This window comes from Leucoraja erinacea, chromosome 20 (assembly GCF_028641065.1).
Source record: "Leucoraja erinacea ecotype New England chromosome 20, Leri_hhj_1, whole genome shotgun sequence".
Classification (NCBI taxonomy): domain Eukaryota; kingdom Metazoa; phylum Chordata; class Chondrichthyes; order Rajiformes; family Rajidae; genus Leucoraja; species Leucoraja erinaceus.
The window spans coordinates 7,224,045-7,241,466 of NC_073396.1; the positions used below are offsets into that span (position 1 = coordinate 7,224,045).

General features: G+C 41.5%; 1 protein-coding gene across 2 annotated transcripts in view; it reads left to right on the top strand.

Moving 5' to 3' along the window:
• ttyh3a (tweety family member 3a) overlaps nt 1-11,437 on the top strand; it is a 110,737-nt gene extending 99,300 nt beyond the window's left edge. For both annotated transcript variants that reach the window (XM_055651123.1, XM_055651122.1), the window contains one exon: nt 7,661-11,437. Coding sequence is in view for 1 of the 2 variants with exons in the window: in XM_055651122.1 (XP_055507097.1) it covers nt 7,661-7,726 (66 nt within the window). In the remaining variant the exon portion in view is untranslated. The remainder of the gene's footprint in view (nt 1-7,660) is intronic.
• The last annotated feature ends 5,985 nt before the right edge of the window (nt 11,438-17,422 follow it).

The window sequence follows — 17,422 nt, forward strand, 5'->3', positions numbered from 1 at the left end:
AATTGCAGACTTCAAGCAGTCATTGCATGCATATGCAAAGTCTGAAGAAGGGTTTCGGCCCGAAACGTTGCCTATTTCCTTCGCTCCATTGATGCTGCCGGACCCACTGAGTTTCTACAGCACTTTTGTCTACCACTAAACATGACTACTTTCATTTACATGACATTGCTGTGTCCCAAGTATTATGATGAAATGGGGGAACTATGTAGAAACACTGCTGTAATTTCTACGTGATGAAACTAAAATGTATAAAAATGGGCTTTATTAAAATCTGATACTTTAACCACATGTGATTTTTGTTCTATTACAAATCTCAAATTATGGAGTACAGAGGCAAATAAATAAATGATGGGTCTTTGTCCCAAACATTATAGAGGGCGCTGTATGTTTCTTGTCACCAATTGCCTTCTTTCCGAATGAAGTGTGCACCCTTTCAGATAACTATTATTAGATTGGTGCAGTGTCTTTGGTATATCATTAGAAACATCATGGTGAAGTGGACATTTGTAAGTTCATCAGTTCTAGGAGCAGAATTGGGCCATTCGGCCCATCAAGTCTAACCTGCCATTCAATCATGGCTGATCTATCTTTCCCCCTCAACCCGATTCTCCTGCCTTCTCCCCATAACCCCTGACACCCGTATTAATCAAGAGCATCGTTTGTGTATCATTGTGGCGTCTCCTGGCATCAGTTGTTTACTGTGCTTGATTGGGATTTTTGAGGAAAAGCTGTGTGACACTTGGTAATTAATGCACTTAACTCTGTATATTCTTTAAATGCTTGCTTACTTACTGAACTTAAGCCAAGGAGAGGTAGAATCTTTTGGGGGGGGGGGATTTAGTAAGTAATAGTCGACTCTCCTTTAGAATGAACATGGGGATTTTAAAGAGATTTAAATTGACGTGTTATTTTGAGTATTAAAGAAGTATGAAGAAGCAGATTTAACTTGAAGTGAATGAAATTTTTGGCCACCCCAAAGGTTACTGAAATTTCTGGCCATACCAGTTGTCCCTGGTGCAACTTTAAGCACTGGATGTGAAATGCATTTGTGCCCTCTCCCAGGAGTTGCTATTCTGCTGCTGGAGTCCTGCAGTGGAACAGTCAATCCCTCTCCCCTGAATCTCAGTCTGAAGAAGGGTCTCGACCCGAAATGTCTATTCCTTTTCTCCAGAAATGCTGCCTGTCCCATTGACTTACTCCGGCTTTTTGTGTCTATCTTCGGTGTAAACTAGCATCTGTAGTTCTTCCCTAAACAGTCAATCAGATTTGTAGGAAGGAACTGCAGATGCTGGTTTACACCAAAGATAGACACAAAATGCTGGAGTAACTGCAGGACAGGCAGCATCTCTTGATAGAAGGAAAGGGTGACGTTTTGGGTCGAGACCATTCTTCAGATCAGATGTGGCACCTTTCAACTCTGCAACGCCTAAGGCAGCGTTTCTCAACCTTTATACCCTTGCGGAACCCTTGAAATAATTTTCATGTCTCAGGGAACCCTTACATAAAAATTTATTATATATCTTTATTAATCTCGTTCTTTTTCTCATAAAGTTCAAAAGGCAAACATAATATATTTTTCTCAAGTTTATCGACAATGGGGAAAAAAAAAACTGAAATCAAACTGCTTGTTGAAAAGTGAAGCAAATAAAGGCAAAGAACTAACCTAGGAGGGGAGAGAGAGAAAACACCACACAAACTTTTCATCAACAAACAAAAATACATAAACTTTTGACAAAGTAACAAAAATAAACATAAACATACTTAAATTTTATAAATTCATGTAACATCCCGAAAAGATGGGTAATAAATTACTAAATAATGTGGGTGAATGAGGGAGTGTACCTGTACACCAGGAAGCTCAGACAGGACTGATGGAGACCGTGCGTGCGTCTGTACTCGAGTGAGCCGCCTGACGATACACAAATTTGTCACGTACAGCTCCTGTCCACTGACCACTAAAGGCTGTTTCACACTGGTGCCGTACAGACATCGCTAAATATGCCGTACGTGTATAATAAAATTACGAATATGAAATGAAACACAATTCATTTACATATGATTAAAGGTAAACACAAAATGCTGGCGTAACTCAGCAGGTGAGGCAGGATCTATGGAGAGCAGGAGTGGGTGACGTTTCGGACTGATATCGAGAGGGGGCGGGACAAAAAAATTAAAATTAAATGAAACTAAATAATGATAATATTTCCCTCGGAACCCTGAGCGATCTCTCGCAGAACCCCAGCGTTCCGGGGAACTCCGGTTGAGAAGCGCTAGCCTATGGTGTATGAGTGGTAGCTGAGTTGAGTTGAGCCCATCATTAAGAGAGGGTGAAGGAAGACAAAAGTATTTTTTTAATTGTTATCTTGAAAATCCGGCAGGTAACAATATTAAGCAATTTTAGATTTGTGAGCAGGAGAGATTGCTTTTGACATTAACAGTAGTCATGGCATTAGGAGGGTGCTTATACTTTTTGTGTGCGAGACAAATCCCGACCAGATTTAATATACAATTACTATGAAAATGTAGCAACTTTCTTGGGTATCATGATTGTGTTGAAGTGCTAGGCTGGTGGATTTGCAGAGGATGCAGCTCAGCCTTTGCAAGGATGCATTAAACACCTTGCAACTTTTTATGCACATCCTAAATAGATTAAAAACTGAAAGTGAATAATTGTGGCATCCAAGTACTTGACTGTAAATTCAGTACTTGCATCCTCTGGTCCAAATTGCATAACATAACCTGCCTCTCTAATTCAGGTTGTGAGAATTTGAGCTTCTTGTATGCATATCATGGAATAAACAATATGGGTAATAACCATTTTCTTTCCATGCTATCCATTTTTATTACAGCCATTAATAAATCCTTAGTTTTGATTGCTGCTGTTTAAAATCTTTTTATATGTTCTTGAGAAAAAAAATTATATGTTCAAACTACGTACATATTTCTGAAGGTGCAGGGATCACTCACAAAGTCACACCCAGCTTTTGTAGTGTGTACATGCACTTGTTGTGTGGTTTGGAATAGAACATTTGAACAAGGCTGTTCATTTAATTGATTTCATTTTTATATCCAGAATGCTTTATTAAATGTCGATCATGTTTATATTGCCTGATGAATCATTTCATGAAATCTCTGTTTATATACAGTTTGCATAACTCCAAATGTTTTTTGTACAAGTCTGTAATTGGTCTCTGCAAAGGTTTGGGAGCGGGTGTTGTTTAAATTGCATTTATTATTTCTTTCACGACCCTGGGACATTCATAGCAATTTAACTGGTGGTGTTACGGCCAGTTTATACATGTTGTCAAGCTGGAAAGGCTGCAGAGATGATTTACGAGGATGTTGTCACGACTCGAGGGTCTGAGCTATAGGGAGAGGTTGAGCATGCTAGGACTATTCCTTGGAGCACAAGAGGATGAGGAGTGACCCTATAGTGGTGTACAAAATCATGAGAGGAATAGAGTGGGTAGATGCACAGAGTCCCTTGTCCAGAGTAGGGGAATCATGAACCAGAGGCCATAGGTTTAAGGCGAGGGGAGAAATATTTAACAGGATCCTGCGGGGTAACTTTTTTACACAAAGGGTGGTGGGTGTATGGAACAAGCTGCTGGAGGAGGTTGTTGAGGCAGGTTCTATCGTAACGCTTAAACTTTTCGACGGTTACATGGATAGGACAGGTTTAGAGGGAAATATCCCAAATATGGGAAGTGTAGATGGGACATGTTGGTCGGTGTGGGCAAGTTGGGCTGAAAGGCCAGTTTCCATGCTGTATGTGTATGAATCTATAATAGGGGAAATTAGGTAGATGATTAAATAAAACCAATTTGCTGGAGGAACTCAGTAGGCCAGGCACTCGATGAAAGGAAACGGGCAGATAATGTTTCGGCTCGGAACTCTTCACATTCTTGTCCATTTCCCCCCACAGATGCTGCGTCACCTGCTGACTTGTCCTCCACAAACTGCTTGAGCTTTTTGAGCTGTTTGTTTTTTTTATTGCTCCTGATTCCAGTATCTGCAGTCTCTTGTATCTCTGAGCGATTGAATAATCTGTTTTGGCTTCAAGTATAAATTTTGGAAATTGCACTACTCTTCAAATTAAATGTTTTATATATTTATTCACTTGGGAACATGCATGAGGTCTGCATTTAATGTAAAGTAATGCATTTCCAGTACTGCCACTGGACTGTCAGTGAACTGTCAGTCTAGAGTATCGGCTCATGACCCAGAAATGGGGCGAATGCACAGACTTGAATCAGAAATTGTGCCTGAAGCAAACGCACGCCATTATATAGTATTCGGGTACAAAATATAGTGCTATAGGTGCAAACTTTGTTATGAGGAAAAGCTGAAGTTCTTAGACCAGTTTACTTTAGTTTAGAGATATGGCGTGGAAACGGGCTCACCGAGTCCACGCCGACCAGCGATCTCCTGAACACTATTTCTATCCTACACGTGAGAAACAATTTATGGAAGCCAATTAACCTACAAACCTGCACATCTTTGGGATGTGGGAGTAAACGCACGCGGTCACAGGGAAAACGTACAAACCATACGGACAACTGTAGTCGGGATCAGGCCCGGGTTTCTGGTGCTGTAAGACATCAACTCAACCGCCACGCTCCTGTGCCGCCCAGTTGCTAAGAATATTCAAACTTAAGAAAGGCTTTTTAACAGTAAATAAGATAATTAGTTTCTGATAGCGGAAAGGTTGGGAAGAGGGATAATGATAGAAAATGCTTTACCAAAAAAACTGCTGGTGAAACAGTTGTTTTCAATTATATAAGCACTGTATGAAAATGTGGAAAAATAGGTTTATCAACTACGTCCAAAAATGAATGGAATAAACAAAAAAAAATAGTCAGGTCATGGAAAAGAATGGAAGAGTTGGATTATTTGTACAATTTACAGAGAGCCTGTCCATATACAGTGGGCTGAATGGCCTTCGGAGTTATTCTAATTAAATAATTTACTATATTTGGCTCAGTGTAGTTACAGTAGTGCAGTATTCCAGTTTTTGATTTGTTTTTTGGGGGTTTACTTAAAGGATCTTCTAGCATGTTACTGTGAAGAACGGGGAGTTTTAACTATTCTAGTCACCATTAATCTCTTAACCCACATCAGTAGAGCATTAGGGTTACACAGAAAAGCTGGAGAAACTCAGCGGGTGCAGCAGCATCTATGGAGCGAAGGAAATAGGCAACGTTTCGGGCCGAAACCCTTCTTCAGACTGATCAGGGGTGGGGGTGGGTGGGGACAAGAAAAGGAAAAGGAGGAGTAGCCGGAAGGCTGGAGGGTGGGAGGAGACAGCAGGGGAGCTGAGGAAGGGGAGGAGACAGCAAGGACTTGCTGTCTCCTCCCCTTCCTCAGAGTCCTTGCTGTCTCCTCCCCTTCCTCAGAGTCCTTGCTGTCTCCTCCCCTTCCTCAGCTCCCCTGCTGTCTCCTCCCACCCTCCAGCCTTCCGGCTACTCCTCCTTTTCCCTTTCTTGTCCCCACCCACCCCCACCCCTGATCAGTCTGAAGAAGGGTTTCGGCCCGAAACGTTGCCTATTTCCTTCGCTCCATAGATGCTGCTGCACCCGCTGAGTTTCTCCAGCTTTTCTGTGTAACCTTCGATTCTCCAGCATCTGCAGTTCCCTCTTAAACTCAGTAGAGCATTATCTAGTTGTTTATTACTTTGCACTTAATGGGCGCATATAGGCGGCTGCATTTACTGAAGTTACAGCAGTGACTACACTTCAATAAGTGCTTAATTGCCAGTAATGCGCTTAGGGAGGTATTGAGGTTATTTAAGATGCAATGGAAATGCTAATCATCCTTCCTGCAACCGAGTACCTTATTTGCATTCACTGTACAATAAAGATCTTTTTCTGGATAAGTGGGCCTTATTTCTCCTCACTTTACCTCTTTTAATTCTCCGATCTCCTACAAAATAGGAGACATTTTGAGAAGGTCTTTGATAAGGTGCCGTACGTGAGGCTGCTAAACAAGATGAGAGCCCATGGTATTAGAGGGAAGATACAACCATGGATAGAAGGTTGGCTGAACGGCCGAAGGCAAAGGTGGAACAAAGGGGGCCTTTTCGAGTTGACTGCCAGTGACTAATGATGTTCCGCGGGGGTCGGTGTTGTGGCCGCCATTCTTCACCCTGTATATCGGTGATTTGGATGAGGAAATTGAAGGCTTTGTGGCCTAGCTTGCAGATGATACGAAGATAGGACAGGTTGTGTAGAGGAAGCGAGGACTCTGTAGAAGGACTTGGACGTTGGGAGTGTGGGCAAAGCAAGGACTCTGTAGATAGACTTGGACGTCGGGAGAGTGGGCAAAGCTTTTTGCCCTGAGGATACGTTCTTTGTCATGTTCTTCCATTAGATATGATTCTCACTGACTGTATATGATTTTAGCTGGTATTCGGTGAAGCAAAACACTAATGTTTTTAGATGTTTCCTGCATGATTGCCACATGTGTTAAGTAGCTTTGATAGACTGTATTTTAAATGGCATGCGTGTTGGTTTTATATTACAAATTTTGTCCCTTAAGTCTGCAATCCTTATAAGGGAAAGAAAAGACACACAGTACTTTGAAGAAGGGTCCCGGCCAGAAACGTCACCTATCCATGTTCTCCAGAGATGATGCTTAACCTGCTGAGTTACACCAGCACTTTGTGGCCTTTTTTTTTGTGAACCAGCATCTGCAGATACTTGTTTCTACATCCAAATAAGGCAATATGTTTAAAGGTGTATCTATTGTTGATTTCAAGCCAATTCCAGTGTGGTTGCATTTAAATGCAGTTGATCTTCACTGGTTCTAGTCCATATGTTGGGGAAGTTGATCACAATGATCTTACATTTGTTTTACCTCCTAACCAAAGCAGACATTTGGTGAGGAGATAAATGAGTCAATGATTCAATTCTAATGCATTATTGTATTCTAAACCCACTGACATGGCTATCTAGTCGACACTTCTTCCCACCATGATTCCTGTAAAGTGTATCCCCTAATCCCAATTCCTCCGTCTACGCCGCATCTGCACCCAAGATGAGGTGTCCTATACCAGGTCATCAAAGATGACCTCATTCTTTAGGGAACGGGGGTTCCTCTCTTTCATTATAGATGAGACCCTCTTAGAGTCTAGGGTCTCTTCAATATCCTGCAGCTCCGCTCTGGTCCCCCCCTCCCCCGTTTCTTAACAGGGACCGAGTCCTCCTTGTCCTTCCACCCCATCAGCTGTCGCATACAGCACATAATCCTCAGACATTTTTGCCACCTCCAACGGGATCCCACCACTAGTCACATCTTCCCATCTCCACCACTTTCCGCATTCCGCAGAGACCGTTCCCTCCAAACTCCCTGTTGTCTGGTTAGCACGCAACAAAAGCTTTTCCCTGTACCTCGGTACACGTGACAATGAACCCAAACTCATACTCGGACTTCACCAAGGCACTATACAAGAGTCACCATGTTTCTGATGCCGTCAAAGTTACAAAAAGTTAATTGAGCCATTTTATCTTCTGCTCGCAGTGGCAAACCAGGCCTGCTGTGCAGGTGGCCCCCGCCAGGTCCCTCCTTTTAAAATTTAATGTTTTCAGAAATATAAAATGGAGAATTGAGAAGGAATGCCTTGCGACTTATTAAAATTCATTTCTTCTGTTTTTCCCCACAGTATTCAAACAGCATGAGAGCCAAATACCTTGCTACAAACAGGCCTGAAACCAGCAGTGTCCACTAAGACCACGGGAAGAGAGAAAAAAATGGAACTTCTATGTATCCAATGCCATTAATACAGTTTTACTAACTTGATCGTAGCACTATTCTATCAGTTGTACAGTTGCACTGTAAAAGGTAGATTGATTACAAGGAATGAAGAAATTCTGCCAACATAGATTGTGTTATGGATGCCTAGGGGGTGTGTGTCGTCAAGTCTGTAGACCCTGCACAACCTTATCTTTACCAATATCACAGTTTACATCATTCCAGTTCATTTCAGTGTAATGTTCTCTCATTTCTGGGTTGCAACAAGAAATGCCAAGATATGTGAGTGCTCCGTCTGGTCTGCGATTATCTGAACAAAATGACAATTGGTATTCGCCTGTTGTAACAATTGTAAAATGCACCGATCATTGCAGATCAATGCAATAGTTCAGATCAAAGTAAAATCTGTATTTATCTGGAATAGTTCAGAGATAGGATGCCAAAATATCAACTGCACATATGCTGTTTTAAAAGTGTCACAGAATCCCTGAATGACAGAAATAGAAATGTAGAGAGACCTGATTGATTATCACCAGTTGTTGATAATTGAAGTCTGAGGTCTTTTGAATTTGCTTTGGTTGTAATATAACTTTTAACCACTCATAAGTTCACCGTATAGTAGGTGTTCTTACTGTGATATGGGTATGTATTGCCACAGATTTTTGTGTAAATATTGGGGTAAATGCACTAAAATTGCTCTGAAAGTTAGCCAACTTAAGTAGCTAATCAATGATCAATGTGGTTAACCTGATTCTAGTTATCACTGGTGATTCATGTATTCTTGATTAAGAGTTGCTTACAAAGCTCAAAAAAACCTCATCAATAAATGGCCTGTCCTCTTTGACAGATGCATGTCTTTAATATTACTTGGCAAATGTTTTGTTGCACATAAGAACATTTTAGCCTTTAGGCAAATAGTAAAGAGCCTATGTTGCTGCCATCCACCCTCTGTTTAATGTGTCTGCTGATATTTTAACAATGGTGCTGTTTTAATAATCGAGTCGGTTACATATAGAACACTCTAGGTAGTTTTGGCTTCAGGAAGAAACATTCCTCCTTTGAGTTTCAGGGATTTTGTTTGGTATCAAAGTCTGAAATAAAAGTACTCAACTTTTACACCACCATCTCAAATCCCTGGGAGACTTTTTAAACAAAAAAAAATCTTTATTTTGTTGTCTTTCTATATTTCAATACTTGGCAGCTGAGCAATAATCCTTTAAATCTGATTGAAACATTCCATAAACTCAATCTTTCACCCAGGTCCATGTTTAACATGTTCTGGTGAATGATGCACATTTGATTTAATTCTAATGCTATCCCACCACTTATCCTATATTTTTTAAACATCTCTATTTTGAGCCTCTTAGTGACACTCAATACCAATTACTGTACTTGCAAACCACAATGATGTTGATTTTTTTTTTTTTCTAAGATTCTTGAGAATTATGCTCTGATGTACCAAATTGGGAATGTTCCACGTGTACTGTCTGCCAGAAATGCTGGGGATTCTAGAGCAGGTAGGAATGATATTCAACCATGTAAAATAGCTTCATGTCAAAGACTGATGCTGTCATTTTTTGCAATCTGTTAGTGCTGAACAAATTGAAAAGCTCTGTGATAGTTTGCATACTTTATGAATGAAATGCTGTAAATCAGGAAAACCTAAAATTAAAACCTCTAGATAGAAAGTTTACATTGTCCCAACTTGGTAAAGTAGAAATCCTCACTTCTAATCCATTCTCATGTGAACCTGACCCTACCACACTCCAGTCATCTCTGTTGAGACATAATGTCATTAATATACCTCCAATCGGTGAAGTTCCAAATAGGTTCCACAAGTTGCAGCTATTCCAATGCTAAATGATAGTGTGCATATTTTAGCCTAATATCCCAGCACTTGCCCCTTGAATACAGTGCTGTGGACTGCAATTGTTCTTTAAACCAACCTGAGCCACACCCTATGCAGCCAGAAACTACATCTTCACTACAGAAGCAAACTTCAATTTACCATATGTCAAAATGAAAAGGAGAACTTGCTTGCTTTATTTTTCACACCATGAATCATGTTAGTTATATTTTTCTTTGAGTTATTCAGTGTGGGCTCTGTGTGAAGCTGACAGGGTTTTTAAGATCCGAGATATTTTAAAATTCCGTCCAATTTGCAAGAAGTGAGTGATTGTCGCTGAGCTTATCTTCTGTGAGAAAATCAAAAGGACTGTGGTGAGTTCAGCTGCATCGAAAAACCTCGCACTCGATCACTCGCTAGAAGCACAATCTCATTTTAATTCTGTAAAACGTGGGTTTGTTTTTACTCCTTGGGAGAGCACACATCAACCATGCAACCTTGAAAATGTGAATACAGGAAACACCTGGGTATAAAATTGACCATCAATCAGGATCTTGTGGTGATTGTAAGATATTTACTGTGAATTTATTAAGCACTGCAGGTTTACATTTGTGGTGCCCACTCTGTATGTAGTACATAATGTATTCTCTTGCTGGCATGTGGACTCGAGTACTGAATTTCCAGCCAGCATTTTTACCAAATTTGTATTGGAAATGTACCTATTACATTCTGATCCAGGTCGGTGGAAATTAGTGAAGATAAAATACATACAATTTCAAGCTGTCTGCATTTAGTTTAATTTCTCATCAACTAACCGATAATACTTATAAACTATTTATTTCCAGAAAGCCTTTTGATTAATCGATAACTGAAGATTGGAACTGTTGTAACAAAAGTCAAATTTGGTTCTGAGATTTGTGCAATAATGTGAGTGACATATTCTTGCACAAAATAATAAATGCTAACTCATTTTAATACCAAACTGATTGAATGTGATATCTCCCAGTTCAACAGTGAGATGGAATTAAAAATCAAAATCAAAACTATGTGGTGAAAAATAATTGTTCCACGCACTATTTCAATGATACTGGTTACTGTGATTAATCCCCAAAAACTTGTATGAAAAACAGCCCCATTTCACACTGATCCTATTCCAACCCCCCTTACCTTGCTCTTCAGCAGCAGAACTCCTTTATGCTAACACTGACCAACTTTAAAGTGTAGCACACATGGTTATTGTTTTTTAGTTTTGTTCAAAAGGTTAAATGATTGCCATCAAAAGAGAAAACTAGTTCTAATCGTCACTGAAGTATGTCTTAAAATCATCGTGAATGCTGGCAGGTGAAATGTAAAAAGAACATTGAGTCCTGCGTAATCTATTTAGTTACATTGTGAACCAGAGTTACTCTGTTGTGTTAGTGAGACAATCCTTGAGTGTTTTCATAGAAATTTTACCATTTGTAGAAAACTATATCCACAAACAAATAACTTGCACGAACAGTTTTTAATCATTTCAAACAACTTGTTGTGTACCATACAGCTTCAATTTTTACTTACATAATATATAACAAAACTGGTAAATGTAGTATTTCGTAATAGTGTAGTTTTGTGAAGCCTGTTTTTAAAACAGCATTTTTTTATTAAAAGAGGGGAATGATCCTGTGTACTATTGCTCATTATTATTTTTGCTAAAATTGCTGTAGCTCTTAATAGATTTATAACATTTTAAAACTTCTTTTTCCAATGAGTAAAATGTTGCAAATGTCAAACCTGTGGTTTTCATGAGCTTGAACTAAATGTTTTCAAAATGAAACTAATAAAGTTTGTTGAACTTGCCAACTATTTCTTGCTTATTTCTCACCTTAATGGAAGGAGACGACCCTGGATTTATAACGGTCAGACATGCCCTTCGGCCCACCGAGTCCATGCTGACCAGCGATCCCTGTACACTAACACTATCCTACACACACTAGGGACACTTTATACTTATACAGAAGCCAATTAACCAACAAACAAGTACGTCTTTGGAGTGTGGGAGGAAGCCAGAGATTCCCGGAGAAAACCCACGCAGGTCACGGGGAGAACACACAAGCGCTGTATAGACAGTACGCATGGTCAGGATGTAAGGCAACAGCTCCACCTTCTAATGGGGAGAGCTTGAACGGAGTCAGGGTCGAACCTGGGTCTGTAGGGCAGCAACTCTACCCCAGTGCCATCTTGCTGCACAGAACATGGCCATTCTGATATTAGCCTTAACTCCAATTTCCAGCTTGACCTCCAGTGCCCTTAACTGCTGTGGAGGAGGTTCTGGTGGAACCCAATGTAAACTGAAAACAGTGTATTAGTAAATTCCACGTATAATCAACCGTTATCACTAATCTAACGATTGAGAGCAGGCTGAAGTCGGGTCTCGACCGAAACGTCACCCATCCCTTCTCTCCAGAGATGCTGCCTGACCGGCTGAGTTACTCAGCATTTTGAGTCTACCTGGGTGGAGTAAGTGTCCGACTAGAGGTGAAGAGGAGACAAAGGGATGTCAGCTGGAGTAACATGTAAAGCCAGAGGAAGACAAATGGGTTGAAGGGGAAAGGGAAGCAGGGGTGGGATTGTCTGACGAAATTTGAGAATTCATTGTTCATACCATTAGGCAGGTAAGATACCCAAGCTGAAGGTGATTCTTGTAAGTCCTCAATATTATAGATAGACCTTAACCTGAGCAGATGTGAGATGTTGAACATTGCGAAGTTGACTGCAAGGGAAAATCAATCAACGGCAAACATTGATGTACAGAGAGATCTTGGGGGCCAAGTCATAACTCCCTGAAGGTGGCGACATGAGTAGATGCTGTCGAAAAGAAGGTAAATGGTATGCTTGCCTTTGTTGGTCAGGGCATTGAGTATAATGGTCAGGATGTCATGAGTTTAATTTAGTTCAAGTTAGAGATACAGCATGGATACAAAAGGCCTTTTGCCTGCTGAGTCCATGCCGACCAATGATCACCCGTACACACTATGTGTAGGAAAGAGCTGCAGATGCTGGCTCAGTCTCAAGAAGTGTCTCGACCCTAAACGTCGCCCATTCCTTCTCTCCAGAGATGCTGCCTGTCCCGCTGAGTTACTCCAGCATTTAGTGTCCACCCGTACACACTAGTTCCATATTGTTTCACTTTCTCATTCACTTCCTACATGTTACAGGCAATTTGCAGAAGCCAATTAACCTGCAAACCTCTGGGGTGTGGGAGGAAATCGGAGCACCCAGAGGAAACCCATGCGATCACAGGAAGATCGTGCAAACTCCATGAGGACAGCACCCGGAGGTCAGCTGGGCTTGTACACTCTGGAGTTTAGAAGGATGAGAGGGCATCTCATTGAAACATATAAGATTGTTAAGGACTTGGACACACTAGAGGCAGGAAACATGTTCCCAATGTTGGGGGAGTCCAGAACCAGGGGCCACAGTTTAAGAATAAGGAGTAAGCCATTTAGAACGGAGATGAGGAAACACTTTTTCTCACGGAGAGTGGTGAGTCTCAGATTCAGATTCAGATTCAGATTCAATTTTAATTGTCATTGTCAGTGTACAGTACAGAGACAACGAAATGCATTTAGACAACGAAATGTGTGTGGAATTTTCTGCCTCAGGTGGAGGCAGGTTCTCTGGATGCTTTTAAGAGGGAGCTAGATAGGGCTCTTAAAAATAGCAGATATGGGGAGAAGGCAGGAATGGGGTACTGATTGGGGATGATCAGCCATGATCACATTGAATGGCGGTGCTGGCTCGAATGGCCTTCTACTGCACCTATTGTCAGGATCGAATCCAGGGGTCTGGCTCAGTGAGACAGTGGCTCTACCAGCTACACCACTGTGTCACCCATACTGTTTGTGATTCCACTACAGCTTATGGTTTACAGCACTTCACAGTAGAACTTTGCAGTAGGATTTCTTTTGTTTATGTTTAACAAAATGTTTGTTTAAAATTGCTGACCATATACATAGGAGATAGACTCAAAATGCTGGAGTAACGCAGCAGGTCAGTCAGCATCTCTGGGGAAAAAAGGAATCGGTGACCTTTCGGGTCGAGACCCTTCTTCAGACAGAGTCAGGAAAGGGAAATGACAGATATAGACGGTGATATGGAGAGATATAGAACAAATGAAGGAAAGAAATGCAAAAAAAGTCACGATGGGGAAGGAAACCGGCCATTGTTAGCTCATTTTCACCTTGGCCACAGCTAACAATGGCCTGTTTCCATTATCATTGTTACTTTTTTTGCATATCTTTCATTCATTTGTTCTATATTTGATGATATCACCGTCGACATCTCTCGTTTCCCTCTTGCCTGACCCTCAATTGAAGAAGGGTCTCACCCCGAAACGTCACCTATTCCTTCGCTCCAGAGGTGCTGTCATTGTTATACTGTGCGCCAATGTTGGGAAGCAACTAAATTGATAGACTTGCAGATTTGTGGACCAATGTCACATATATTCAACAAGATTCAGGATATTTAGAATTGAGTGATGCTTTGAGTAAATGATTTGACGTCCATTTCTCCAATGAACACCAGAGGGCAGCAGACAATAAATCTTGGAAATCCCTTCCCGTGGAGTGGAAAATTGGATTTCCTGTAGATTTATTATAATTGATTTTCCTTTCGGTAAAAAAATCAACATGCCGCAGCTACAGTCCATGTCCAAAGTAACTGATTAAAGTTCACAAATATCTCTCGGTGTTAACCGTGCTTCAAATAGAAGAAATATTAATGTAGTGTCTCAGTACCATCCTTTTCAATGGCACTTTATAGTTATGTGTACCAGTGAAATTATTTTTTTACATACAATTCAGTGACAATTCTACTATTTATTAGGCACAATTATACTAAATATGAGAGTGCAAGACTGGATCCTGAGCCAGATCGTGTCAAGGACCGTGTGTGTGGCGGCTGTCTGTGCACCAGCCTCCCCACGTTAAACAAAGTTGCGCACAGGTGTCCTCCCGAAAGAGGTCAGCGATACTCGTTTCGAGTGACTGCCGATAATGGTGATGAGAGTGCAAGACAGTAAACGACACCGAGACTGCACAAGCAGCACCGTGTTTTATGTGCCATCCTTCAAGTTTAAAATCTTTTTTTTTTTAAAGTTTGTCTTAATTTGGTCTAAAGGCCCTTTGTCCATGTGGCGGGCGGCTCTTGGTGGGAGTTCCAGGGTTGATAGTGGCTCTGGGTGGGAATTGCAGGGTTGTTAATGTCCTCCTCCACCACTCCATGCCGCTGCAGGCCGCCTCCGATTCGCACTCTCGGTCACTTGGAGCGGTGCGCGATCTAATGGAGCCGCAGGCTGCAGCAAGGCCTCCAGCGGCCCACTCCGCCGACCCGACCCACTCCAACGCCTCTTCAACATCAGCCCACGAACACACCGTCCACTAGGATTAACGTTTTGCTGAGGACAATTAACCTACAAACCTAACACACCTTTGGGATGTGGGAGGAAACCGGTGGAACATGCAAACTCCACATCGGCAGCATCCGAGGTCTGAATTTACCCCGGTCTTTGGCGCTCTCAAGCAGCACCTCCACCAGCAGCGGCACTGTGCCACCCTACTTAGCCAAAAATTTGCATGGATCTATTTGAACGTAGGGATATAATGGGGAAGTACAACCATATCATTCCCACATTTCCATACACTTTTGATTTTGGATAGCAATTCAGTGAAACTCAGGTTTGTAGGTTAATTGGCTTCTGTAATTTGTCCCGAGTGTGTTATATAGAACTAGTGTATGGGTGATCACTTGTTGATGTGGACCTGCCCAAGGGGCCTGTTTCCACGCAGTATCTCTAAACTGAACTAAACAAAGATCAAAGCTGAGGAATTCATGATATCGCAGTGAAGATTAGTCACCGAATAACGATGGTAAAATATGAGAGCTAACGTGACCTTTAGATAGCTGAAAACCCATTGGTACACCGGGTACAAATTCCTTAGCAACAGGCTGGTGATTAATGCTTCCAGATTAGCAGTGGAGAAGTAATTTAGACTGTTTTCATGCAGCTGCTTCAGATGTTACTTCTCTCTCACCATATGGAACAGTTTTATTTATAGATTTTTATTTGTAATAGGTTCATTAGCTTGCGTCTATTCTTTATCCTGCTAGCTATCCGTAACAAATTGATTTTTGGAGCATCCTAGTGATATCCATAGTAGAAATATTAGCTTCAACTCTTAGTTTAGAGATACAGCGTGGAATCAGGCCCTTCGGCCCATCGAACACCCGTGCACCAGTTCTATGCTGTCCCACTTTCACGTCCGACATACAAGGGGCAATTTTGCAGAAATTAACCTACAAACCTGCGCGTCTTTGGAAAGTGGGAGGAAACCGGAGCACCTGGAGAAAACCCAGGTGGTCACAGGGAGAACGTACAGACAGTCGGGATCAAACCCGGGTCTCTGGCGCTGTAAGCCAGCAGCTCTATCACTGCGCCGCCCCAAAAATTATAACGTTCTGAGGTGTCTTAGTCGTTCAGAGTGCATCAGAATGTGGTGTTTGGGTTGGGGTTTCTTCTCCCCAATGGTACCCTTCAAAGTGCAGAGCACCAGGAGGGATATATATCAAGTGGAAACAAGGAACTACAGACCCTGGTTTATATCAAAGATGGACACAAAGTGTTGGAGCAACTCTGCTGGTCAGGCGGCATCTCTGGGGGAAAAAGGGAATGTGTGACATTTCGGGTTGGGTCCCTTTTTCAGAAATATCAAATCAGGTATTTTTCTTAAAGGAGCTAGAGAAGAACAGACGTAGGTGCAGGAAGGAATGCTGGGTTACTCCAGCATGTTGTGTCTCTATCTGGAGAAGAGCGGAGGCCCATGCTGGACTGAATTTACAAGATTGAGGGGGGATCTTATAGAAACGTACAAAATTCTTAAGGGGTTGGACAGGCTAGATGCAGGAAGATTGTTCCCGATGTTGGGGATGTCCAGAACAAGGGGTCACACAGTTTAAGGATAAGGGGAGATATATTTTAGGACCGAGATGAGAAAAACATTTTGCACACACAGAGAGTGGTGAATCTCTAGAATTCTCTGCCACAGATGTAGTTGAGGCCACAGTTCATTGGCTATATTTAAGAGGGAGTTAGATGTGGCCCTTGTGGGATCAGAGGGTGTGGAGAGAAGGCAGGTATAGGATACTGAGTTGGATGATCAGCCATGATCATATTGAATGGCGGTGTAAGCTCGAAGGGCCGAATGGCCTACTCTTGCACCTATTTTCTATGTTTCTATGACTGTCAAATAACTTGCCACCCACACATCTTCTTTAAAGTTTCTCTCACTGATCTCGAAAGCTATGCCCTCAAGTCTTTTGCACTTCCACGCTCGGGAAAAAGATTCTGACTGTCTACCCTATCTATGCCTCTCTTAGTTTTATATACATCTATCAGCTCTCCCCTCAGTCTCCATCATTCCAAATGTTCTCATCATCCTCTGAGATTTCATAATTAATGCTTCTGCTGCTCTGCTGAAGATCTGAGAACAATAATAGCTGCAATAATTGACAATAACTGAAATTAAATCATTGAACAGTAAGTTCTTTGAGCAGACCATAACATCTTAGTTAACTGGACAGTAATTGAATAAAGGATCAATGTTGGCTGAACACCAGAACGAGAATTCTACTTTAAATTTAATGACCGTATAATTTGAATAAATATTTGGATATTTTTATTGCCAGTTTATTTTGTGAGAGAAACTATATCACCAGGAGTATCTGGCCTGTTAACTGTTTCCCTCTCCCCTGATGCTGCCTGACCTGCTGAGAAAACCAAAGGTAGAAGTA